Source organism: Elgaria multicarinata, chromosome 1, assembly GCF_023053635.1.
Source record: "Elgaria multicarinata webbii isolate HBS135686 ecotype San Diego chromosome 1, rElgMul1.1.pri, whole genome shotgun sequence".
Taxonomy (NCBI): domain Eukaryota; kingdom Metazoa; phylum Chordata; class Lepidosauria; order Squamata; family Anguidae; genus Elgaria; species Elgaria multicarinata.
In genome coordinates this window covers 159,838,910-159,865,930 of record NC_086171.1, presented here as the reverse complement: position 1 = coordinate 159,865,930, position 27,021 = coordinate 159,838,910, and the positions used below count along the sequence as shown (strand labels likewise).

General features: G+C 44.4%; 1 protein-coding gene across 1 annotated transcript in view; it reads right to left on the bottom strand.

The window, feature by feature from the left end:
• Positions 1–26,108, bottom strand: part of MAPK13 (mitogen-activated protein kinase 13) — a 31,924-nt gene extending 5,816 nt beyond the window's left edge. The window contains exons 1-10 of the mRNA XM_063118889.1: positions 25,817–26,108; positions 20,649–20,778; positions 19,051–19,109; positions 14,410–14,518; positions 12,804–12,833; positions 7,409–7,456; positions 5,736–5,850; positions 4,110–4,181; positions 3,339–3,418; positions 300–378 (exon numbers count right to left, since the gene is read on the bottom strand). Of these exons, the coding sequence (XP_062974959.1) occupies positions 300–378; positions 3,339–3,418; positions 4,110–4,181; positions 5,736–5,850; positions 7,409–7,456; positions 12,804–12,833; positions 14,410–14,518; positions 19,051–19,109; positions 20,649–20,778; positions 25,817–25,941 (847 nt within the window). The 5' untranslated portion in view covers positions 25,942–26,108. The remainder of the gene's footprint in view (positions 1–299; positions 379–3,338; positions 3,419–4,109; positions 4,182–5,735; positions 5,851–7,408; positions 7,457–12,803; positions 12,834–14,409; positions 14,519–19,050; positions 19,110–20,648; positions 20,779–25,816) is intronic.
• Positions 26,109–27,021: the final 913 nt, after the last annotated feature.

The following is a 27,021-nucleotide window of genomic DNA, read 5'->3' as shown; positions in this document are numbered from 1 at the left end:
GGCAATTTTCTTCTGCAGCCTACACTGGGGCCAGGCAATTTGACAACAACGAGTCACATACAGCTCCCAGTCCTCAGACATTTCAGTTGGCAGCTATCATATATGACAGTATTTCAGCATTTAAAAGAAAGCCATATAGAAAATGAGAGATATTCCAGCTCCGTGGAAGGCACTCTTACTTTTGAAATGTTTAAGCCAGCCTTATTGAAAGGTGAAGTATTACATTCAGGTTGTATGACTCCTGTGATAGAGTGGGGGAATGTATTTTATAAATAAGCGAAGCAAACAAGACAACTTACCCAGAGGACTGGCTTTGGGACAAAGTAGAGACAAGTCCATTTTTGGAATCTTGGGGAGCATCTCTATGTAGCTTTTAGCCTAAAAGAGACAAGACTTTCATACAGGAATACAGATATTCTGCAGCTGGAAAACGTAAGGAGCAATATTAAACAGGATATACATTGCTGAGCAACCAAAGTCTCACACGTGAAACCAACATTTTACTTCCCCAGTGGTATATTGCCAGATTAGCCTCCTCTGAAGTATGTCCACAAATAGGACATAGTAAGTAATAACTCCACTAGTTCACCTCTGCCTTGCTGCTTATTCCTGCTGCTCATTTTATATCAGCCTAATTTTATACAGGTAAGGGGAGCTCAGAGGGGGAGAAGGAGAGCAAAAAGCAGAGTTCAGGCCTTTGACAAGAATAATCTCTTCCTTTCCCAGCAGACTGCTGGGGAAGGAGGGAGGGGGAGAGAGAGAGAAAAGGGGTGGCACTACTTACTTTCAGCTCTGGCCCCATGCACCACTTCAGCCCCACCCACTGACCGCATGCAGCCCCTGACATGTTCCCCCTGACATGTTCCCCTTGAGATAACACAGCCCATACAGAAAGGAGAATTCCCCATCTCTGCTTTATATGATAATTTCCTTGTGGAATTAATACCTGTTTATGCCTCCCTTCCCCAAGCAATACTAGGGACATAATGGGCCAGCTGCATGATCATGGCAGCCCACTGTGGCTTATGTAAACCACAGTGAGTCAAGGTGCATGCTAGTGGCTATTTTGAATATTCAGTCCCTGGCAAGAGAGTTGCCATGGTTTGTCGTGTCATCCCAACCTTGGCAGCAGGGATTGTTTGAGGGTTAAACAACCCTCAAATAACCCCAAAACAGACCATGGGTTATTTGAGGGTTCTTTAACCCTCAAACAACTGCTGCCAGGTTTCGGACAACACAAAAAAACATGTTGCCAGTATGAGCCACAAACCACCATGGCTTATTTAAGAAACAGTGGACTTACTTCTGAATAAACACATACAGGATTGTGCTGTTAGTTAAATTTAAGTAAGTGTGATATGTGCAATGCAACATAGTACAGGGGCTTTCAGATGAAGCTTTTATTGTGCAATCACTCTGCCTCACTCATGTTAAGCTCCATCACAACTACCCATTTGTCCTGGTGGTTTTCCCTCAAATTATCCCATAGCATATGAAAGCTGTTGTTGTTGTTGAGCTCCATCACACCAGCCTTCCCTGCACTCCAGGAGGGCTGGGCCAGGCGCCGTGGTGCTTGCTTGGGGGCTGCTGAGGAAGACCCTGCTCGTCCTCCTGCTCTGGCCTGCGCCCCGGGAGGGCTGGGCCTGCTCCAGGCTCGGCGGCACTCGCTTGGGGGCTGCTGAGGGAGGCGGCTCTGCTCATCATCCTTCTGCGCCCCCAGCAGCCGCTTGGAGTTCAAGAAGAATCACACTTTCTGAGGGGCAAAATACGTCGCCAAGAGGGCGGGGGAGAACCTCAATCACAGCAGGACATAGTCGATGTCATCCGAGTCCTTCGCCATGATAGCAGACTAAAAGGTGGGCGTCATGGGAGTCTTTTGCATGGAATTCGCCGTGAAAGCACACTATCAGCCCGGTGTGATGGAGCTCAGAGTTTTATGAGGGGTCGAAATGACCTTCCCTTCCATTTGTAACCCTCATGTGTTTTCCCACCAGCTCTTCCATATTTTCCTTACCCCCCCGCATCCCAAAAAAGAAAACATGTAAAGGAGGGAAACTGCACGATCTCTTTGGGCTGGTAGCGCTAGTTGCCCCTTCTGGTGCCATCTTTACATGACCAACTGTGTTCTAACCTTTGCACCATACTTCTGTAAAGTCCTTTCTCAAGTCTGTCCACAGGGGGGAGGGGAGAACCTGACAACACCAAATTATTTAAGGTTAAAACACAAAGGGATTGTGAAGAGCTCCAAAGGGATCTCTCCAAGCTGGGAGAGTGGGCATCCAAATGGCAGATGCGGTTCAATTTAAGCGAGTGTATGGTGATACACGTTGGGGTAAAAAAAAACAATTTCAAGTATAACCTAATGGGATCTGAGCTGGCAGTGACCGAACAAGAAAGAGATTTTGGGATTGTGGTGAAAATGACCACCCAGTTGCACAACAGGTTGCACAAGAGTTGTGCAAACATAACTTAAGGTGGATTCTTCTTTTGCACATAGTGCAGAATCTAGTTTCTACTAGTGGTCATGCCATGAAGCTGATTGGTGGGAGATTCAGGACAGATAAAAGGAAGGACTTCTTCACACACTGCATAGCTAAACTATGGAATTCATTACCACAAGATGTAGTCATGGCCACCAATTTGGATGGCTTTAAAAGGGGGTTGGATAAATCCCTAGAGGAGAAAGCTAGCAATAGCTACTAATCCTGATAGCTATGTGCTACTTCCAGTATCAGAGGCAATAAGCCTATGTACACTAGTTGCTGGGGAACATGGGTAGGTAGGTGCTATTGCATCCTGCTTGTTTTTTGGGTTTTTTGGTGCAGTTCCCCCCCCCATTTATATTATTTTTATTGTTCTTTAGTTCTGGTTACATAAGTCAAATAATAAGTCATACATTTACATTCAATTCCATGTCCTGCTTTGTTGGTCCCTGGTCGACAGCTCATTGGCCACTGTGTGAACAGAGTGCTGGACTAGATGGACCCTAGTTCTGATCCAGCAGGGCTCTTCTTATGTCCTTAATGCCATTTTCACTAACAGAATGACATAGTTGGTACTAAGGTCAAGATGTTTTGGACTTTCCTGACAATCGTCCATGCTAGCAGGAGCTTGTGGAAACTGAAGTCCAAAACATCTGGAGATCTACCTTCTGCCTGCTAGTGCCTTAGAGAAACAGTGAGTTATAAATGTCCTTCCTGCTCCCCCCCCAAGCCAAAAAAAGATTGATGCAATTTATTAGAAATTGAAAGAAATGTTAAATATTTGGAAAAGAATGCATTTTTTTTAAACAACAACAACACCCCACATCTATTTATCTTGCATTGCATTTTTCTTACCGCTTTGTCTTCCAGCTTCTGCACAAACTCTTCTCCAGGGCTTCCTGTCACTTTCATGATCTGAGTCAGCTGATCTAGATCTGATAAGCTGAGTTAAAGGTTATCAACATGGGCCCAATCTTTCGAACCAGTGAATTAGACAGCCTAGGGCACTAAAGACTACACAACTTATATTTGTTTATTTATTTACTCATCCATTTCCTTATCTTTTTATCCTGCCCTTCCTCTGAGAAGGGCAGTTCACTTCCCCGTCCCTCTTGTTAGACTGGGAGATAGTGAGTCTTTCCTGTTTATTGCTTCTTAGTGATAACAATGGCTGCAATCAACAAGCCTTTCCTTTACAGTAATATAAAACTCAGTTTCAGAGTATTGATTTATATCTGGATGTCTAATATTCCAATCCTATTCCCAAATCCGCTGGCTGGAGTGGATTAGCATGGGGCAGGAGTGCCCCTCTGCTGGCGGGGCAGAGGAATCCAACCTGGAAGTAGCAAAGCTGTGACCAAAGAGCAGTTTAGCTTTAGTTGAAATGGGACACACAAGACAAGAAGTAAAAAAGAAAGAGAGAGAGAGAGATTAAAGTACTGACATATTTAAGGCAGTTCCTAAGGGATTTGGGGTACATGGAAGAGTAACTTATACTTCTCCCACAAGTATTTCCACTCTCCACATTATTTATATGTTTATTCTAAACACCAAGAGCATCAACCACAAACACTCCCATAACTAAGGCCATTAACTTTTTGCCCTAGAGCCCTTTGAGAAGGATACAGTCTTTACCTTTAAACAGAGTCTTCCCAGTCAACATTTCTGCCATGATACAGCCAACAGACCAGATGTCCACTGATTGGGAGAAAAAAATGAGAAGAAACTTAATAAATAAATAGGAAACATCCAGCTTATTTTGCACACCTGTAACAAACTTCCATGTTAAAGAGTTATTTTGTTATCTTTAGAATTATGTTAGAATTATTATTTTGCAAGTCACCTTGAATGGGCAGAGAGGTAGTAGACTAACAAGGTTTAAAATAAATCTTTGCACTAAGGTTTTCTATACCCTCATTTGCTTACACCAGCCTTCCCCAACTTGGTGCCCTCCAGATGTTTTGGACTACAACTCCCATCATCCCAAACCACCGGCTATGTTGGCTGGGGCTGATAGGGGTTACAGTCCAGCAATATTTGGAAGACAATTGCTTGGGGAAAGTTGGCTTCCATACATCAGCTTACTGAATATTTTGACTACTTCTCTTTTAAAGGAGATGATAGTATGGTATAAATGTCTCATAATGACTAATGCTTTTTTAAAAAATAAATAAATGCAGTGCATCCTTCTTACAACAGTGATAGCAGCAGTTGCATCAGATGCATCTGCTTCCCCATGCTACAATACATGAGTCATGCTAGGGACTTGTGGCTCCATGCAGGCTGTTTGAGAGGGATGGTAGAGCAGAAGCATGCATAAGAATTGGTGGTGGCAGGTTGTAGTTATACTTTGAATGGTTTTAATTTTTGTGAACCGCCCAGAGAGCCCCAGCTATTGGGCAGTATATAAATGTAATAAATAAATAAATAGTGGCCAGAATGGAGAAGCCCTTCTTTCAGTCCCACCATCTTCACAGGCACGCTTGGTGGGAACATGGGAGAGGGCCTTCTCGGTGGCTGCTCCAGTGCTCTGGAACTCTCTTCCTGGGGAAGCTAGGCTGGCTCCCTCCTTGATGGGCTTTCGGAAGCAGGCTAAAACTTGTTTGTTCCAGAAGGCCTTTGGAGAGTAATTTGGTCTTCCATCTATGTTAATGACTTATAATTTTGTTGTGTATTTTAAAAGTGTTTTTTTTTTACATTTCTTTTCCAAGGTTTTACAAAGTATGTTTTAAACTGTAAGATCGCCTTGAGGCCCAGTATTGGGCAAAAGGCGGGATACTAATAATAATAATAATAATAATAATAATAATAATAATAATAATAATAATAATATAATCTAGAGCAGTTGCCTAAGGGCTATACAAACAGAGGAAATTGTTTCAGGCTGCAATCCAACAGTATTAAGCACCACTGAACAGAGCAGGACTTACTTCAAAGTAAATGTGTAGAGGGATGGTCTATCACAGCCTTCCCCAACCTGGTGCCCTCCATATAAATTAGACTATAGCTCTCAGTATCCCCACAGCATGTCTGAAGGACCCCTGATTCTGGAAATTCAGATTCTTCCCCAATTTAAAGAGGTGTTTGTTTGAACCAGAGGCAGTGTAAGACAATTGTATTGTACTTATTTTACAGAGAGTATTATGACTACAATAAGATAAGTCATATAGAAAAACTGATTTGTGGCCAATAGTCCATGTCCTAGTGGGAAGAGTTTCCCAAACAGCCATACCAGGAAATTATTTCACACACCTGTCTGGTTGTAATGCATCCAGTTCAGTATCACTTCTGGTGCTCTGTACCAACGCGTCACCACATAGCCTGTCATCTCAGTGTCTGCATGCCTTGCCAAGCCAAAGTCCAAGATCTACAGCATGAAAGAGGTGATGAGAAATAAAGAGGCATCCCCAGAACTGGCTCAGAACCCTGCAAAAAGGGAAGAACTGTTCTTTTCACAGGAGTATTCTGCATCACCAGAACTCCCTATAATATCACCTAAACACAGCCAACACTAGACACAATGAAATGTTGATAACAAATGAATTCTCTGTTAATAACACATAGATGACTAAACGTGTTTTGAACTGGCTTTTAAAGCTGACGCAGTGCAACCACACCTAAGAAACGTTTACAGAAATGGTATCAATCCCCTTTCATTCTACCAGTGCAATAGTAGTCTTGTTTAGTCGAGACTCAAGGTTTAGTTCTGCAATAGTGGTATTCAAATTGGTTTTCAAACATAAGTGATAAGGATCAAGGGTAGAAACCATGGCCACTCCCTGTTACCAACCATTTGTTTTAAGACTTTATGAATCACACCTTCTACCTAAAAGGCACCAGGGGTGATATACAATAAAAATACCATTTACAAAAATAAATTATAAAACAATCAATGAAGGAGCACAACCATCAATAAAATGCAATCCAAGAACTACAATTACAAATTTAAGTTAGAGAGTGAGATAAAACAACATCAAGCGGCTTTAAAAGCTCGACAGAACAAAACAGTCTTTATTGCCTATCAAAAACATAATGATGAAGGAGAAGCTACCACCTCCCTCGAATGGAGTTCCACAATTGGAATGCTGCTACCAAAAAGGCCCTGCCCAAATACCAACCAATCTAACCTTTCCAGGTGGTGGGACATATAACAGGGCCTCTGATGATGATCATAAATTACAGGCAGGTGAATATGGGATAAGGTGGTCCTTCATGGCTTTCTCCCAATGAAAACAAAGACAACATATTTTGAGGGAAACATTATGGCTTAGCCTATCATGTGAATCATGACTTATCCTATCATGTGAATCATGACTTAGCCTATCATGTGAATCATGACTTGGCATGTTGTGTGATCCACTCCTAACCATGGTGTCTACATAACCATGGTTTAAACATGCTCACTTATTTGCTATAAAGGGGTTAGAACAGCCTAATCATGGCTTAGCATGTCCAAACAGGCCCAATGTAATGTTAGAGAATAATTTAAGACACCATATCATGACTCTGGGACTGAGAATGGGGTAAAAACTGCACTGGTGGTTCTCTGTATTTGCACTCTAAAAATCTGCTTAAAATTCAGTAACATACATAAACAAATGTTTACGGCTGGGCATAAGAATAGGCAGTAATTCTAGGCATCCTTTGCAGTGAATTCCATTGGGTTGGAACCAGACTGAATCATACTTAGAGTAGATCCACTGAAATCCATGGGACTTTAGTTAGTTATGACTAAATTCAGTCTAATTGATTTCAGTGGGTCTATCCAAAGTCTGACCAAGTCTGGATCCAACCCACTGAAATTTAATTATTTCTAATTAAACAGATAGGATTCAGTTGCAATATTGCTGATTCAAAAGGGCTCAGTTAGACTAGCAATGCAGTATGCAATATTACATGTTTCTTACTCATAAAAACATTTCTACCTTCAGTTCACAATCTTCATTCACTGCTAAATTGCCAGGCTTCAGATCCTGCAATACATAAAATTAGAAAGAAAAGGAAATAAATAAGTCTACACTCAACCACTGCCATCATAATTTCATCTCAATTTGGCTATCTACAGTCTAAAATTAGGCCGGAATCCTATGCCCACTTACCTGGGAGCAAGCTTCATTAAATCAATGGGACATACTTCAGGAGGTAGAGATAGATGAAGATTCGTAGTGTAAATAAATGTTTAATTTAAACTGTAATATTAACTGTTTAGGGGCGCAATCCTTTTGGTGTTAGTAGGCTGGCTTAAGGGCCCTACAATGTGGCTTCACCGCTGGAGGAGGCCCACCACTGGGGCAACGTTCATGCTCCTAGAATATGATGAGCCAGTGTAGGGTAGTGGTTAGAGTGATGGACTAGGAGTAGGGACATCTGGGTTCTAGTCCCCACTCGGCCATAGAGGCTCACTGGGTGACTTTGCGCCAGTCAGTGACTCTTAACGTAACGTAACCTACCATACAGGGATGCTGTGAGGATAAAATGGAGAGGAGCAGAATCATGTACACTGCCTTGAGCGCCTTGAAAGAAAGGCAGGATATAAATGAAATAAATACATAAATACCCAGAGCTCCATTGGCATGAACCCTCAGGTGCAGCCTTCCTATGGTTATAAACCTGCCCTCTGGGGTCCCCCAGATGGCCGTTCCCGTACCCCCACCCCCATTTCCCCAGCCACTCATGGTTTGGTGACTTCCTGGCTTCGGCACAGCCTTTCCCCCCAATTCTACAAGGCTGAAATGCCTCTCCGAAGGGCTGATTACTGGCAGTAAGTGATTCAAGCCAAAATATGCTAGGATTGGGGGAGGGGTGTTGGCTCCGCCCCTTTTGCTGTTGAACCCACCCACTTTTGCCATTGTACCCACCACCACTGGAATGCAGCCCGTTCTCTGAAATAAAATTCAGCAGGCTGAAAGAGATTTAGCTATAAAGAATGCAGCAGGAAACAATTTTTTCCATTATTACCATATTTCTTCGATTCTAAGACACACTTTTCCCCCCATATAAATATCTCTAAAAACGGGGTGCGTCTTAGAATCATGAGTGCGATTATTATTCTTAGAATCAAAGCTTTTTTTCTGTTGGTGGTACTGAAATTAGTGTGCGTCTAACGATCAATGGTATCTTACAATAGAAGAAATACGGTATTAACAGCCTTCTCTGCAAGTACCTCCACAACTTTGGTATAATTTTTTTTAAGGGATGTGTCGGGAAAGAAATTTATTATTATTATTACCATCATCATTATCAAAAGGGTTGCTAAGTCTTTTATGACCTCAATGCAAATTAGGGGCGAAGTGCTGTGATCTTGCTGAGAGAAGGAATTCGACAAAACTATATTTTGTTATCATGTTACTTTTTAATTATTTTTTACATGCTTTATATTAACTTTGCTGGTCTGTGACTGTAATAAATAGAATGAATGAATGAAAGAGGTTGAACACCCCTGGCATAAATGTGCTGCTGGTGGAGCTTTGCCGGCAGTATGGGGGAAATACAAGCATGCTGAGGGTATGTTGGGGGTCGGCATGGATCCGCCAGATCCAAAGCCTCTCATTCCCCCAAAACACTCCCCAAAAGGCCCCCACTGTAATGCCCTCTCATTGCAGTTAATGAGAAGGGAAAGAAACAAACACACACCGCCCACACCTCCCACCCTGGCTACTGCAAAATGGTAGCACATAGGATGTGGCAATAACTCTCCCTTGTTCTCTTGTAAAATAGGATTGCTCAGTTAATACCCCAAATCACCTGTCACCCTTTATCAGGGGCCAAAAGACTTTCCCTCCACTTGTGTTCTCAGGCACTGCAGATAAGGCTGCCCAAATTTAGCGTACAGGTGTATATTTTGGAAGTTTGGAAGATTTCTATTCTGCAGTTACAGTTAGACAGGTATTTTACCCTACTGAAAGTGACAGAATGGTCTCTCTTCTCTTCTCTCTCTCTCTAGATCTGCTTTTTTTTAAGCATTTCCTCTCAATTGTGGAATGTTCCCTTTATAGCATATTTCAGGGTTGAAAGTTGGCCTCAGGGTGTGCAAGCGGCTCTCTGCAGCGGTGCCTTCCCAGAGGTGACATGTGATATGTCTTCCTCGGGCAGTTTCAAAATGATTTTTCAACTGCCTCGGAGACAAGCCAGGCAGCCTCCCAGCTTTGAATTCTGGGCTTAACTCTGGAACAGATGAGACACGAACCCTACAAAGTGCGTTTGAGTGGGGGCAGAGTGTTTTTCTCAGGGCCAGCCCTGCTGTACTGCAAGCGGAGGCAATCTGCTTCAGGTGGCACCACAGACAGAGTGGAGCAGGGCAGAGAGATGACAGCAGGAATTAATAGCTGAATAGTGCAGCTTGATTCTTAAAAGTGAAGGCCCTAGAAGGGGGTGGGGTTCCATTCAGGTCCCACTCCAAGCAGCAAAACGCCTTGGAGTGGCACTAGCATTTCTCTCCTCTCCGAGAGCAGAACTGCACATTATCTTGGCAAACACATGGAAAGGAAGCAACTTAACACATCCTGTGCCTACCAATTGTTGGGCAAGGAAAGGATTAAGCAATCCGACCCTGCCAATTCTTGTTGCAAATTCTTTCCCCCAGTCTCTGCATAAATGTGGCAAGGGAACCACAGGATTTCCCTTGTTATGTGTAGTTCTTCGCTTAGTTGCTACAGGGGTTAGTTTCCCTAACCCCTGATGTTTGGGGACGCTCTTTCGTTGCTAAGTCTTGGTAACTGAAGAGCAGGGTTAGGCAACTCGGTGCCCTCCAGATGTTGTTGGACTATAACTCCCATCAGTCTCAGCCAGCATGGTGAATGCTTGGAGATTATGGGAGTTACAGTCAAAACCATCTGGAGGGCTCCAGGTTGCCTCCCCCCCCCCACTTAAGCATGTCCCCAAACATCAAGGAGTTAGCGAAAAAGGCTTCCTGTAGAAGGTGGCGATTCCAGAGAGCCTTGAATCCCAGCATCCCTATTTATGGAAACAAAGCACTGTTTGAATCTTTGCAACAACAGGGCAGTCCAGTGCCATCCCTTCTTGGATCACAATGCTACCATTTCTACTGATGAGTGCAGGAAGAATGGTGACTGTCCAATGGCTGCCAGGCTGAATCATGGCAATGAGTATGGATGGTTGCGACATGTTGCTGGAGTCAAAAGTGAGGAGCAGCAGCAGCAACAACTGCCCTTTCCAAATAGCGAAGAGGCTTCTAGGGCTCTTCTACATGAGGCTTTTAACCTGCTCCTTTTCCAAGGCTTCTGCTTTCAGATTCTTTGCGGGATTAAGTTCGGCTCCTTTACACATTTTTTTTCTGAGTTTTTCTTTCTTTACTTTTCTCTGTACTTCATAACACAACCACTAGATGGCATGTGGTAGAGCAGAACTGTGTAATTACATGAGAGTAGAGATGTTGCAAAGGTCTGCTTGGGTCCGTGCCAAGCAGATGCGCCCAGTGTGAGGACGGACCAGCACCCCGAGAGTGCTTGGCCCCGGGTCTGCTCTGGCTCCTGGGACTGTGCCCTTTGCCCCCTCATGTGTTAATGGTGGCCACCATTAATGCAGCGGGGGTAAATACACAATTTTCTCAGCCTTGGGGAAATTGCACATTTCTTCCCTCTCTCCAATGGGGACCTTAAAGGCCCATTAACCCAAGTGTTAATAGGGCCTTAAGGCCCCCCACCCCATTGGCAGAAGGATGGAAGAGAAATATGCATCATTAACATGGACGGAGAAAATGCATGATTTCCCCAGCCTTGAGGAAATTGCACATCTCTCCCCACCCCCTCCACCACCGATGAGGCCCCTAAAAGCCCTATTAACACTTGCGTTAATAGGGCCTTTAAGGCCCCAAGGGGCAGTAGGGGAAGAAACGCATGGTTTCCCCAAAGCTGAGGAAATCACACATTTCCCCCCTTCGTGCTAATGGCAGCTTGAGTTAATGGAAACCCTTGCATTAATGGGGCCTTTAAGTGCACTTTCAGGAGCCTCCAAAAGTGCAGAATTTCCCCCACTGCCTTAATGGCAGCTGCCATTAACCCAGCGAGAGAAAGGGCTGAAGCCAGGGCAGGCGACTGCCATGCCCTCACGAACCTCGCGAGCACTCAGCAGGGGCTCTTAGGGCTCAGCTCGTGGAGGCGGACTGAGGCAGCAGGCAGGGCGAGTACTCCCTGACCTCACCATTTCCTACATGAGAGTCTCTGGGGAAATCCGCACGTCGTACCGAGATCGCTTCTAAGCAACCCCAGTGCGGCGTGAAAGCGATCGTGTAACTTGCCTTTGGAAGAGCCGCCACCGCCGCCGCCACCCACAGACCTCCTCGCCGGCTGGGACGGAGAGCTCGGGGGAAGAAGGCGGAGTGGAGAGCTTCTTCCGCTCTCAACCCCGCCTTCTTCAGCCGAGCTCTCCTCGCCGGTCGGTGAGGAGGTCTGTGGGTGGCGGCAGCGGTGGCAAAGACGTCTCTTCGTCGGCTCTTCCAAAGGCAAGTTACACGATCGCTTTCACGCCGCACTGGGGTCACTTAGAAGCGATCTCGGTATGACGTGCGGATTCCCCCTCTGCCATTTCTGACTAATGCCACACTTCCCTCATTTCATTTCTTTTCTATCTGCTCCATAGCCAAAGCTCTCTGAGCAGGTCACACAAATTAAACTTCAGTCTAACAAAAGCTGGGGAAATGGTTGCAAAGAGCGGGAGAGGCCCTGGAGGAGGATGACATGTAAATGACCTGCAAACTACTGTGAGTGAGCAATCATAGAATCATAGAGTCGGAAGAGGCCTATATGGCCATCGAGTCCAACCCCCTGCTCAATGCAGGAATCCACCTTAAAGCATCCCTGACAGCTGCCTCTTGAATGCTTCTAGTGTGGGAGAGCCCACGACCTGCCTAGGTAATTGGTTCCATTGTCGTACTGCTCTAACAGTCAGGAAGTTTTTCCTGATGTCCAGCCAGAATCTGGCTTCCTGTAACTTGAGCCCATTATTCCGTGTCCTGAACTCTCGGAGGACTGAGAAGAGATCCTGGATCCTGGGATTTTTAAGAAGAAAATTTACTAAAAGGGAACTGGACAAGGTTCAGGAGGATGCACTCGTGAAGCTTTCCCCAACCTGGCACCCTCCAGACACGAGAGAATACAACGCCCATAATCCCCATTCAACATGTTTGCTGGAGGGGTCTTAGTCCAACACATTTGGAAGGCACCAGGTTGGGGAAGGATGCTTTAGTGAGTTCTGTATATTTAGATGAGAAACAACTTTAAGGGCTCATGCTGGGACTTATAGGGCTTTTTCTGTCTAAACATACATAGGATTTCACCCCAAACAGAATAGAGCAGCGCTTACCCTGTGAATGATTCCAGCAGAATGAATATACTGCAAGAAAAAAAGAAAAGAAAGAAAGACTTCATTCTGATTATGTTCAACTTCAACAGTCAAGAATCAGTCAGGATGTTTCTATAGGGTACCTCACCATTTCCTTACAATTAGTATGGGGCTTAACTGGCCCACCGTGGCTCTGAGAAAACTCAAGTACTTTGTGTAGCTTCTACTGAACAGAAAAAGTGAGCTAAGAAACTGAGCAGAGAGATGCTGAAAGCCTCTTGTGGACAGACATAGCATTGATGAGGCCCCAACCTTGACGGTGCTGCATTGGCGCCGCAAGGCCTCTGGCTCCCGCATTTGAGCTCCTTCCTGGCATCTGCATGGGAAGGAATGCAAGTGCGGAGTTGTCACCACCACTGCAGCCATGCTGAGCACCACCCAAACCACCTCTCCTCCCTCTGACCTCCCTCTGGAGCCAGTTCCTCTCCTCCACCACCACCCATATTTATTTATTTACTTACTTACAGGGACCTGCAGGGCTCTCCTGAGCTCCCGGAGGTCTGCCCCCTTCCCCGTCCAGCCAATGGCAACCAATCAGAGGCACCAGCAGCTGTGACATGCCTCAGCAGCCAAAAAAGTTGGGGTAAGTGCCCAACTTTTTTTCAGTGGAGTTTCCGGGGTTTGCCCCTGGATGGCTTCGCAATGGCGGCTGCGTCATGTAGATGACCTTCGTCAAGACAAACCCTTCATCAAGACAAGCCCGAAGCATCTTGTATTCAGGAGAGTTACAGAATGAAAACAAATTATCTCTGTCCTAAACACACGAACACATCCACACACCTTATTTCAGTTGCTAAGCTATCGACAAAAACAGCCTTCCACAGTGTGTGCCCTCCAGACGTTTTAGACTTCAACTCTCAGCATGGCCAATAGTCAGGCAGGCCTGGAGTTGTAATCCAAAACATCAGAAGGCACCAGGTTGGGGAAAGCTGAGCTAAAGGAACATGGAAGTCTGAAAAGATAATGGGCAAATAAAGGCATTGTTGTCGTGTTGCTGTTGTTTTATAAAGGTGGAAATTTGCAACAGCTTTTCTTCATTCGTTCAGAATCTACTGAAACATTCTACCACTACAGAGAAACTAAGGAAAATTCAGCCATTCATTCAACCCACCTGGCAGGATCAAATTTCTGCTATGAGTTTTTCCAAAGCCACTTATCCTCAGCATCAAGGATAGGGACATTTGCTTTGAACATGACAACAAGGCAAGTGTTGTGGGAGAAGCCATGGTCAGGCACCTGCTGAGGGCCCACAGCCCAACAGGGTCCATTCAGAGCCCTCTGGTCTTCCTCCTCCTCCTCCTCCCCATTGCAACCTGCTTGTTCCCCTATCTCTTGCTCTGGCCCAGACAACATTTGGTGGGGAGAAGGAACAGCAGCAGATGCCATTGCCTATTTGTTCACTGTCTCTCTACTGATTAAGCAAGCAAGTGGTAACAATGATGAGAAAGAGGAGAAGGAGCAATATCACCTAGGATATTGTGAGGAGGGAAGCTCACTGATGACAGAGGAGGCCCAGGGAGGCTGTCTTGCCCGTGGGCGCTCCAAACCTGGAGCCAGCACTGCTTACCTTCAATCCTTTCAATACCTGGTAGATCAGGTACTGGATCTTTTCCTCACTGAACTGGTGTCCCATGATCTTTTGTAAATCTGTTCGCATGTATGGCATCACAAGATAGCTGAAAGGCAGTAAGACAGTTTCCTGAGTCTCAGAGAAACATGTAGGGAGCTACAGAGCCTTGTTCTCACCAGAGACATAATAGATCAGCCCAGTGGAGGCTGGTGGCTCCAATGTCAGTGGGGTGGTGAATCCACTCTAGGTTTCAGTCAGAACTCTAAAGGAGCTGTCCAAGGCCACTGATATCAGAGCCACAAGCCTCCAAAGACCCAGTCTTTCCCAACCTGGTGCCCACCAGATGTTGGACTATATCTCCCACCCAATTCATCTTGAGGGCACCAGGTTGGGGAAAGCTGAGTAAGCAAACCTAAGACTATCACTGAGAACAACAATGCATAGTTGTCTAATTTGGGATCAGAAACGTAGATATTAGATGAGGAAGATAGGACTGCCAAGAGTTCTACAAAAGACTATCATCTAACTTAAAAATGCCCTTGCTTGGTATTCTTTGTAAGACACCAAGCAAGCAAGGCATTTTCAGGGTTTTTTAGGGCCTCTTTTAAAATTGTGCTTATATGCAAGTAGAGCCAGTGTTCTTCTTTTAAGAACAATCTTGACAAACTCAAGCGTTTCTGCATCCCACTGATTTCAATGGAATTAAACGTATGCTTAATGCACCCATTGAAATCAATTTAACTTGTAAGTGATTAACTTTGGCTGGCCAGCATGTGATTAAAGTGTTTGTGTATTGAACACTTTATGGTTGCTGGGTGGTTTTTTAATGCGTTGTTTCAGCTTCAGATTTAAAATGATTATGTCCCATTGTCTTAAACAGATCTAGAACTAATTTAATAAATGCATTCTTCAGTTTAATTGGCTTGGGAATATGGCTGTTGGCTTTTATGGCCCATTTAATCTATATATGATCTCTGTGTTTCAACGGCTAGTCATGATGTTTACTGTACTGCCCAAGATAACTACCAAATAGGGCAGCTGTCAACTGGAAACTGAGACATAATTGATTTGTACCAGGGCTGTCTACATGGTGGCACAGTTCGGAGAACACATTAGTCAATGGTGGACTATTTAAGCAACTGTTGCTTAAATAGTCCCCCATTGACTAACATGTCATCTATCAGGCAAAAATCATGCCATGGTTAGTTATGTTGCAGAAATAACCAACAGAGATAACCAACGGTTTGCAGAGTTGATTCTCTGCACAACTGTTGATTATCATGTCTTGGGCTCCGTGGATTATTACCTGTGTTTACAGAGTCGCGAAGCAAGAGCAGCAAAAACTCCTGCTGCTCTTGCCCAATGCACCTCTATCAGCACAGGAAACAATCCCATCCCGGGTAGCGCTTGGGGAACCGCCAATCGTGCCATCCCTTGGTGGGGCAGAGTTATCAGGGGCTCCCCACGTGCTTCCTGGGACGGGCACATGCAGTCCTTGATTGGGGCACTGCCAATCATGGTGCCCCATGTGCTCCCAGAGACATGCATGTCCCTTGCCCCTCCCGCCCCACAATCCACCTGGAGATTGGCTTAAGGGAATGGAAGGAACCCCTTCCATCCCCTTGAGCCGATCCCGAAATGGATCATGGGGAGGGTGGCAAAGGATGTCAATGGCCAACCACAGGAGAAATCCATCCACCAATATCGGGGGGAGGGCACAACAATCTCTCCTGCAGCTGTGACAAGGAGGAGAGATTCTTACACCTTCTGCCCCCATTCGCCACAACAGAAGGGCACGGGACACAGAAATATCTCTCCTGCCAATGCAAAGGATTCCCCTTCTGTTCTATTGAATGGGGATGGGAGGCGCAGGAATCTGTCCTCCTCGTCACAGTTTCAGGAGAGATTGTTTGGTGCGGTGCCCCTCCATCTCCTTTGCAGCCATGGCAACAGGGAAGTGGTCAGTGTTGCTGTAGCCACCCATTTCCCTGTTGCCATGGCCCAGACAGGGAAGGACGTGTTGGCACCAAGCCATGTGATCCCCTGACAGGGATGACATCATTCAGTACTGACTTGTACTTCGCCAGAGGTTGGATCTCGTGCCCTGATACACGAGGAGGCCATTCCTCAGCCTCTTGCTTCTGCAGAGGGGGCCGTGCATGTTTCTCTGCGTGCTGCCGCCACAGAAGCAAGATCCAGCCTCTGGTGAAGGATGTGTCAGCGCCGAGCAATGTCCCCGTCACGTTTCCCTGCACAAATGCCGCCGTGAGAACCGGTGTCCACATCACCTCCAATGACAGGGAACACGATGTGCCCGCCATCGCTCCAGCAATGGCCACAGCGTGTCTCTGCGTGCTGCGTCTCTCCTCTCCCCTATGCCCCTCCCCACAGAATGGTGGCAGCCCGATAAGGTAAGCAGGAAACAGTGCCACCATTCGGTGGGGAGGGCAGAGTGGTGGTGGGGAGAGATGACTACTCCACAGAGTGTGCATACTCTACTTCACAGAGCACTACTTCCATGAACCCTAAGTGCAACATGCAAATAGTCATCCATGGAGTGGACTTCACATTATGTAGACTAAAGTGTCATCCGAATGCACCCTGTGTGTGTGTGCAGTAAAAATAAGAATCATAACTAAAATGCTGCATCCAATAGTTGAACTCTGCAATTTTGCAAATGAAGCAAATCAGTACATATTTGCTTCTTTTGCAAAATGTCTTTCCAGCACCACTTGAAAACATATATGTTTTAATTGCCCAGGTGTCTTAGATCTCTAGATTTTAGATCTTGTTCTTTTGATTCTGGTTTACTCTGAGGCCATTTTAATGGTGCTGGTGTGTTCTTTGATTTTGATTTAACTTTTATGTTTTAATTGATGTGAGCTGCTTAGAAAGTCCTTGGACTATAAAGTGGGGCATAAGCCTGTATAATTAATTAATGCTGTTTGTTGCTCTAGAGGGCAGGACTAGAACCAAGGAGTAGAAATTGCAGGGAAGCAGATTCTGGCTATACATTAGGAGAAACTTCATAATGGTAAGAGTTGTTTGACAGTAGACAGTTGAGTAGTGGTGGGATCTCCTTCACTGGTATATAAGCAAAGCTGGACTGCCACCAGTCAGAAGAACATGAGAAGAGCCATGCTGGAACAGACCTGGGGTCCCTCTAGTCCAGCACTCTGTTCGCACAGAGGCCAACCAGCTGTCGGCCAGAAACCCACAAGCAGGACACAGTTGCAACAGCACTCTCCCACCCATGTTCCCCAGCAACTGGTATGCGTTAGTAGCCATTGATAGCCTCATCCACCATGAATTTGTCTAATCCCCTTTTAGAACCATCCAAATTGCTGGCCATCCCTACACCTTGTGGAAGTGAATTCCTTAGTTTAACTGTGCGCTGTGTGAAGAAGTTCTTCCTTTTATCTGTCCTGGATCTCCCACCTGTTGGGGATGCTTTAGTTGTATCCTGCATTGTAGACCTTGCATTGAACAGAGCTCCGAAGTCCCTTTCAATTCTATAGAATTGTATGATTCTATGATGAATTGAAGATAAATATTATTATAGCTGGGAAGCAATGCCCCACCTGACCAATGGTCATCCTGCGTAGCCCCCTGCCCTTTATCCTGGCTTCTGAGATTTCTCCATGCATTGCCACACTCTTTGAAGATTGCGCCTGCAGCTATAAAACTAGGGCCAAAATAAGACTAGGTGTCCAAACTCATTACATTTCTTTCAGAAACATCAGGGGGCAGCTGATTTGGCTTAGGGCCAAAGTGCTAGAAGGACGATTAACCCTTTCCTGTCCCCTGCATCATTTCCCAGATGTTAACCACCACCGCCCTGCCCTAAGTGCTATTTGTCCTGCTAGGAAAAACAACAACATATTTATATCTGGAAAGCAGCATGGTAGGGGGAATGGGTTAACCCTTCCAGCATCATGGTCCTAATCCTATTTTAAATAAATAAAATAAATAAATAAATAAAATAACCCAAAAAGCATGGCTGCTATGCAACAAGACCGAAAAACTGAAAAAGCCCTAAGACTCCCCGCATGCTGGCTGGGGAAATGCTTGGAACTCTGGGATGTTTTTTTCTGTCTAAACATGCATGCGATTGCATCCTAAGCTGCCATTCAAGACCACAGACTTCCCAAGGCAACTTGCAATATAAAAAGCAATATATAAAATGTGAACAATTTTAAATGAAATGAGTTTCAATAAAAGACTATTTCAAAATATCCATCTGCCACATATAACATAAAAGTTTTCAATTAAAAGCCAAGGAGAACAGATTAGTTTTTAAAATCCTCTTAAAAGCAGCCACAGCTATATTTCTCTCAGGAAGAATTTCATAGGGTAGGGGCCACCACTGAGACAGCCCTGTCTCTAAAGCAAAAGTTAGTTGAGACTCTCATGGGGCTAAATTCTGCATTGCAAACCAAATTTTGTTTTGCAATGCACAATTGCAAACTCACAGAATATATACTGCAATGATGGGCACCCACTGAGTTCAGGAGGACTCAAGCCAGATGAATTCAGCCTATTTAAGCAGAGATGGATCAAGCTGTTGTGACTGGCTCATGGTACCTTCTTTAGAAACGAAGCCTGCAGAACACTTGAAGGAAGAAAATCCAAACTTACAAGTCCTGGAATCCATCAAAGGCAGTAGCTGAAGTGAAGACATCAAGTAATCCAATGACCTAGAAAAGAGAAGGATTTAAAATGTATGAAGAACACAGGGTAGAAGAGCTGTCCCATCCCCCACCATCATGAGGCCTTCTTGTAAGGGTTCATGTGGTGGCTAAGTCCCAAGCTGGCTTCACTCCTCCCATGTCTTCTCCAATCAGGAAAGGTGAGGGAGGAGCAAAGTGGACTGAGCCCGGGCCTTGAGGAGCGCTGAAGGGCCAATTTCGGGCCATGGGCTGGAGATTCCCCATCCCTGTCATAAGGTCTTATGTGCATCAGATAGGTGGGAGAGAAGCAGCCTTTAGGGGTGGACATTCCTTAATCATTGTTCATTATCAGCTCTTGATAATGTCCTCTATAAGGACCAGGGGATATCTACTCATGAAGCTGTCCATGAGACTTTGCTTGCTGGGACAGAGGTTAGAAAAACTGAAAAGCCTCACGAATACACAATAGCAAAAAGACAGAGTTCCGCCTTAATCCGAATTTAGGCTGATGGAGCCCAAGGGTAGAAATATTTTCATGCCTAAAGCAGGCCTATTCCAGAAACAGCATGAGAAGTAGGCATGGCTAACCCAAGAGGAGACGTCTTGGGAGAAGAACTGCCCTTGGAATGCTGGGCTTGCGTGTCCAAAATGGCCGGTATCTGAACCATTTATATTTTCCCATAATGCAATGCCTGTGGTGTCAGTTATGCTGACTGACTGCCACCAGATAAACCAGTTACCCATGGGAGGGAGAAGGACCACCAGGGCCCCATGAGGACACTTTGGTCAAGGCCCCTGAAACATGCCACCAGCTCTGCTTTCACGCTGATGAAAGCAGAGCTGGTGATGAGGTACACTTCCAACTGTTGATAACATACTGTGGACAATTATATTTTTCAAGGATATCTTTATCCCAAAGAGCACCATCTTTTGATTTTAAAACCAGTGAGAGACAGGCTGTTTCAGAGTACACAATCTGGCACATAGTAGGCAAAGAAGACCTTCAGCAATGTGTGGTATTAACAGGGTGTGGAAAAGGCATGGACAGTAATACTTGATATTAAAATTGTGAGATTGCAAACTTGTCCCTATCTTCATGTGTGAAATGCAAGAGGGGATGGATATCTCCAGCGAAAAGAATGTTGGGAAGAAGGGTTGGGAAAGATCTTTGCTAGACAGTATCTGCCTAGCTGGTCATGTTCCATCTTTGCAAGTACTAGTGGCTTATGAGATGGACCACTGATTGAACTCAGTATGGCAATTCATAATAAATTCTGGGTTAACTCATAATTACTTCTTGATTAACAATCCTTGATGATTTAATGCGATCTATGAATACCTGCTGGGATAATTCAGTCATTTGATAGAAATTGCTACTGCCGGAGAGAAAATATGTTGGACATGCAAATTCAGACCTTACGTACTCGGACAGATTTTGCTTTGACTATCAAATTCAGATGGAGATGCAAATTCTGAGATCAAACTTCATCTCCATCTTCCAGCTAGGGCAATGTGTGAAAGAAACAGACAACTGTGTGCAGTGAACATAGGGAAATTGTTACTCACATTCTCATGCTGCATGTGCTTCAGCAGTGTGAGTTCTCGATACGCTCGCTTGGCAAAGATCTCGGATTGGAATGGGCGGCAGAGCTTCTTGATAGCCACTTTCTCTCCTGTTTTCTTATCTATCGCTGAGCTGTGCAAATTACAGGGGAACACGAAGATGCAAATAAAGTTGGAGGACTTTGATAGGCTGTGAAACCCTGAACATGTTTTACTTGGAAGTAAGACTGACTGTGTTCAATTAAATGTGTTCCCCAGGACAGAGGAGGGCAACTTGTGGCCCTCCAGACGTTTTGGCCTAAAAAACCCATCAGCCCTAGCCAACATAGCCAATGGTGAAGGTTGTTGGTAGTTTGGCAGATTCATAAGTTTGGACCAAAACATCTGGAGGGTCACAAGTTGCCCATCCCAGCACTCAGAATAGTGTGTTTAGGACTTGGAATAGTGTGTTTAGTTTGATTGCTGCAACATTTGGATGCAGTTCCACTGAATTTCTGCATAGATCAGTAGCTATATTTATACATGTAGGTACTCTTCACAAGTTACATGGTGGAAAACATGTTTGTCACTGCATATACACTTGGTGGGAAGCCCTGATCACTAGCCCTGATCATATATACCAAATCCCTGGTACATATTTTCTGTATAAGTACAGGCTTTTATACATATTACATTTTATTTCAGCATAGGACACACAGGTCAGACTCTATGCCAGCCTTCCCAAACCTGGTGTCCTCCAGATGTGTTGCTGGACTACAACTCCCAGCACTCCCTTGTTGACTGGGCGATGCTAGTAGATGTAATCCAACACATCTGGAGGGCACCTGATTGGGGAAGGCTTCTCTATGCAAAAGAATTAAGAGGACAAATCTGGTATTGGAAATAGCAACATTCAGAAACCAGTCGGAGATCATTTCAGTCTCCCAGGACACTCTGTAGGCAACCTGAAAGTCATCATTCACCCACAAAATAACTTCAAAGGGAGACTCCAATGTAAAATTGTTGATCTAGAATCTATCAGCACATTTGATTGTATTTGGTTAGATTTTAATAGACAAAGGCTCCCTTCTACTACAGGTGTTAACTTAGCACAGCAAAGGAAAGGAGAGTGTTATATATCATCTATTACTTCGGCCCTGAATTCCATCAGAGGATAACACTTCATGCATCAGATGAAGTGCCCTCTAGTCCCAAAAAGCTTATGCTACAATAAATCTGCTAGCCTGTAAGGTGCCATGGGACTCTTTTCTTTTCTTTTATACTACAACAGACTAACACAGCCATCACTCTTATGTGGACTTTTGCTGGTTTTACTGACTTGTTTGACATGTTTCCTCTGCTCTGGATGTTACGTTTATTTTGTTATTTTCTATCTTTTAATTGCTATTGTGGTTAGCCATCTTTGGTCTCAATTGATGGAAAGGCAGGAGAGACATTTAACTAACCAAATAAATAAAATGAGCTGTAAAAAGAAATATACAAGCTGTTCCCAGTGCATGTCAACTCATTCGTGTCCCAGAAATGTGGTGAGCTAGTTGCGCTCCATTCTTGTGCCAAGCTCATTCTGCTCAATATCAGTCGCTGTACTGTGGAACATGAGCGGGAGGATGCTATTGCCTTCATGCCCTTCTTGAGGGCTCCCCAGAGGCATCTAATTGGCCCCTGCAAGAAACAGGATGCTAAGCTAGATAGGCCTTTAAACTGATCTAACAGGGCTCATCTTATATTTTTATATCTAATGGCTTACTCCCAGGGAAGCATTTTGTGCACAGTGCTCTAAGAAGAAGCAATGAATCTATTGGAAACTGTGTCTGGTCTAAATGGATGGATGGATGGATTTGTTTAAAAGATTTTGAACCCGTCTTTCAGGATGCACTGCCTTCACTAGGTGACTTACAATGTTATAAAACAAATTACAATTATATATGCACACACAGAGAGAGCAGGAGCAGCTAATGATTTTAAAGGACCAAATGCATACTGGAATACATGAATCTTCAAGGTTTCCTTTTCTTTTTAAAGCCAGCATTGAGGAGTCCACACAGATCTTCATGGGAAGGGAGTTCCAAAGTTGCAGGGCCACCACTGAGAAAGCCCTACGCCTAGTCCCTGTCAAGAAACCCATTTTCTTTTCTACATTTAGTTGCTGGTAACAAGGTGCATTTTCTGAGGAAGGGCTGGCATACATTCGTTAAAACCACCTGTGTGTGTTATCATACAGTTTTCTAGTTTTCATGCCTTCAAGGTTAGAGCTGAATTTCTATCAAAATTAGACTGACTGATTTGAGCTAGGTTGCAGTGAGAGTTTACTCCCTCCTTACCTCCAGGAAGCTGAGGCAGTTACCCAGCCTAACAGTGATTGGCTATGGAGGCTCACCTTGGCTATGGAGGCTCACTGCACACATCTCAAGGGCCTGCAGGGTGGGAGTACAAAGCTAGGGGGACTACTGTTGCAATTTGTTCTTCAATCCAATCTTTGGTCTGGTCTTTGTTTTGATCTTTAGTCTTCATCTGCTAATTAATTGGTTTTCGGGCCTGTGAGATTTTGGATCCTGAATTGGATCCTATCCTACAGGAAGACCCTTACTTCAGTAAAGTATATGATAGGATAGGTACTGCTTTATTGTTTTTGCCTCAGCATTGTTTCAAAAGGTTTTTCTATTGTTTTAAAGGGTGTCTTCAATTGCCTTGGGTTCTTTCTGATTTTCTCTAATATTAGTACATCTTTCCCCACCCCCATTTCCCCCTGCCTCATTGTAAATAAACTTCACATCTATTTCAATGTTTGTGTGTGCTTCCTTCCACTTAAGCCTCAGTACTGAATTCAGAGCTGTTTGCTTTGGTCTTGCTACTGTTTAGAATTTTGGCCCTAGGGCGTGAAATAGAGGGTGTCAACCTGAACCCTGATTTCTGTGCCCCAAGTGTATCCTGAAATGTCTGAGTATCCCCTGGCTCAGGATGGATTTGGATGTTAAGCGTTGGTGGCAGTCTACTGGGTAATGTGTTTGCCCACTGCCCATATGGCAGGTAGCTGGGAGTTTTGAGGCAACCCCACTTATTATTATTATTATTATTTATTTATTTATATAGCACCATCAATGTACATGGTGCTGTACAGAGTAAAACAGTAAATAGCAAGGCCCTGCCGCATAGGCTTACAATCTAATAAAATCATAGTAAAACAATAAGGAGGGGAAGAGAATGCCAACAGGCACAGGGTAGGGTAAGCAGGCACAGGGTAGGGTAAAACTAACAGTATAAAGTCCGCACAACATCAAGTTTTAAAAGCTTTAGGAAAAAGAAAAGTTTTTAGTTGAGCTTTAAAAGCTGCGGTTGAACTTGTAGTTCTCAAATGTTCTGGAAGAGCGTTCCAGGCGTAAGGGGCAGCAGTTAACCCTCCTACTCCCCTTCCCAGCCCCCTCAGCCTAATGGCTCTTACTGGGTTAGGCAAGGATGCTTACCCAGTGCTGAGGAAAAGCAATCTGCACTTCACACAAAGCAATTGTCTAAAATTTCCTTCCACTGGGGAGTTGAGCCCTGGCAGTTTTATTTGGAACTCATCCATTTCATTCTCAGGAAATGTTTAAGACTTTGAACTCACAGGATCTAATAGTAACCACTTTTCATTTTACTATTAATGGCTATCAACACAAAGGATTGCCCTTAATCGCTGTTGTGTTGGTACATTAGATGCTTTCATGAGTACACAGCTCAAGAAAGCTCCACAGGATCTTCCTGTGCTGAAAAATATTTACACTCCACATTGCTCAGAGCAAGTCAATACATGATTAACATCTTAAATAACTAGGCTGTCATGTGGCAACTGCTATCAGCATGCAAAATATGTGTGAATGTGTGAATCCATCTTTAATTCTAGTTCACTCAGAAGCCAGTGCAACACAGCACAAACAAACTCACTCTGCCTAACGTTTGTATTTCCACGTGAGAGAGCATCGCCTGAAATGCTCTGGCTGTTACAGACTTCATTGGGTTCTGCAGAAATTCAGCAGTAGCTAAGCTACAGGAATTTGTGTCCTTCAGGAGTAACCACACTTTCTTTATCACCACTGGCCCCTGGCTGGGATGGTGCTTCAGAATTTGACAAGACAGAGGGAGTTCAGCAACAGCCACAGTTGCTAGTGCAACATTACTTGCTGGCCCAAAGGGAACTAAAGCGCCCCTGTGCCTAGTTGTGCAGAAGAGGGAATAGCAGTAGGTGTCGTTTGCATGACAAGCAAAACTTGCTGAAATTCCATCTTCTTGTACACAGCTATTAAAGGTGCAGGGCCCCCTATCCTCCTTTGTGAGGGGTAATTCTTAAAGCAGGCCTTTGGGAGCAAAACTGCTCAACCCTCTTGGAGAAGATGCTGCCTATCTAAATATCTGTCCTTACCAGCAATCTCTGAATTAACTTCCTATCTGACAACAAACAAGTAGAGGAGTTTTTGTGGTTTGCTCAGGCTGTTTATAAATCAGTTTGCAGAGGGGTGGCCATGTTAGTCCGTTGCAGCACAAACAACAAAGAACCTTGCAGGCACCTTAAACACGAATGTGTTTATTCTGACATATGCTTTTGTGGCCACTCTGATGAAGTGGGCAGTGTCCACGAAAGCCAATGCCTGTGTACATCTGTTTATTTTTTATTTATTTAAAGCATTTGTATCCTGCCTTATATCACTAGACTCTCAGGGCGGCGTACAGATAAAATCATACAATATAAAGCAATAAATATACACAGCTAAAAACAAATTAAACCATGAATCAAGTTAAAACCAGTATATAATTTAAAAACAGTAAAAAAATTAAAACAGAGACTACATATGTTAGTCTCTAAGGTGCCACAAGACACTCTATTGTTTATAAATCAAGGCGCCAAAGAGCTGAAATCTGACACAAAGGGTCTTGCAGAAAATGGAGCCCTGAGAACTGTGGGAGGCCTCCCCACATGGAGAGAGCTCATGACAGCTGATCAGTTGACGCTCCGAATGACGTCGCAGACCATGGCCGGAAGAAAACAAAACAACATTCGTCCAAAGTGCAAACCTCCTTCGATAATGGAGGCGAGTGAAATGCCTCCCTGTAACTCCTCCCAAGTGCCAGTATCCTGCTCCCAGCCCCCACCACCGCCCCTCCAATTTGCCAAGAGAACTATGATCTAGAAAGCCACTCACCAGACAGAGCCATAAGCCCCAGATCCTATGGGGTTGATGGAAGTATATCGTCTAGGAAGCTCCCAGAAAATTTTGTTTACTTCCTGCCTGTAGAAGCCCCTTCTCCTCATCTCGGTGAAGCTCATCTCCTGCGTGTCTGGAGTTGAACTCTCCAGGCCACAGGGCTGCAGAGAGATTCAGGGCCAAAGCCTGCTATATAGATATATTTCCCCCCCTCTAATCTCCTTTAGGAAAGTCAATAGTGGCAGGTTTCCTTCTCGGCTGCGTCGTGCTCATTAAGACACATGTCCCTCCTCCCTCTGCCCACACATCAGCTCAGGAAGGAGGCATCAGGTTTCATGTTAGACACTCCTCTTGCAGGTACAGTTTCAAAGGCCTCACCTTTTCTGTGTGAAGGTAGCCACCTTTTGAAGTAGCAGCCCCACAGCCAGGCTGAGTCACATTTCCTACTATAGCCAGAAGCCTCAGTTCCAAGGTTGCAGCAAAAGGTAGGGAGGTAGCACAAAATGAGGTTCCATTTCCTCCTTGGACAATTCTTAATGCAACTAAAAGTTTATTTTTATTTTATTATTGAGCTAACTGGTTAATTTTGGTTTCCCCCCTTTATATTAATTATGGATGTCTGCATTTGTGTATGTAATTCACTTCAAGAGTGCTTTTGTTAGAGGGAAGTGATGCATAAATTTTAACAACAGACCAGTCCTTACAAAGGGTAGGCAACATAGCACCTGCAGGCACCAATGTGTCCCCAGACATTTTCCTTGCTGCTCACCAAGACACCCTACTCCTCCCAATTTTTATTTTTTTAAAGTATTTTCTTACTAGCAGCTGAGTTTGCTTCAAATTGAAATGGGAGTCTCTAGGTGCTGCCATCTTGGTTTTCTCTTAACGCTTCTGGACATGATACTTGTTCATTGTGACTAGCATTGTTCATCCATCACAGTCATTTTATGGTTGTGTACTGGACAGTTTCTCAAACTTCCAAATGTGCCCAGGATTGCTTATCTCTGCCTTAGAACAGAATGTCTCCCTTCAATAAGTAAGAAAATGTGAGGGAGGCTTAGGGCAACTTTACTTCACAAACCAATGCTGAAAATGTCAGTCATCTCAAATAGAAAAAATGTCAGAAATGTTCAGAGACAAAAGGTGATTTTCTGTCATGATAAAAGGGGAAGGGAGAGATTTCATCTATTATATTATATTTT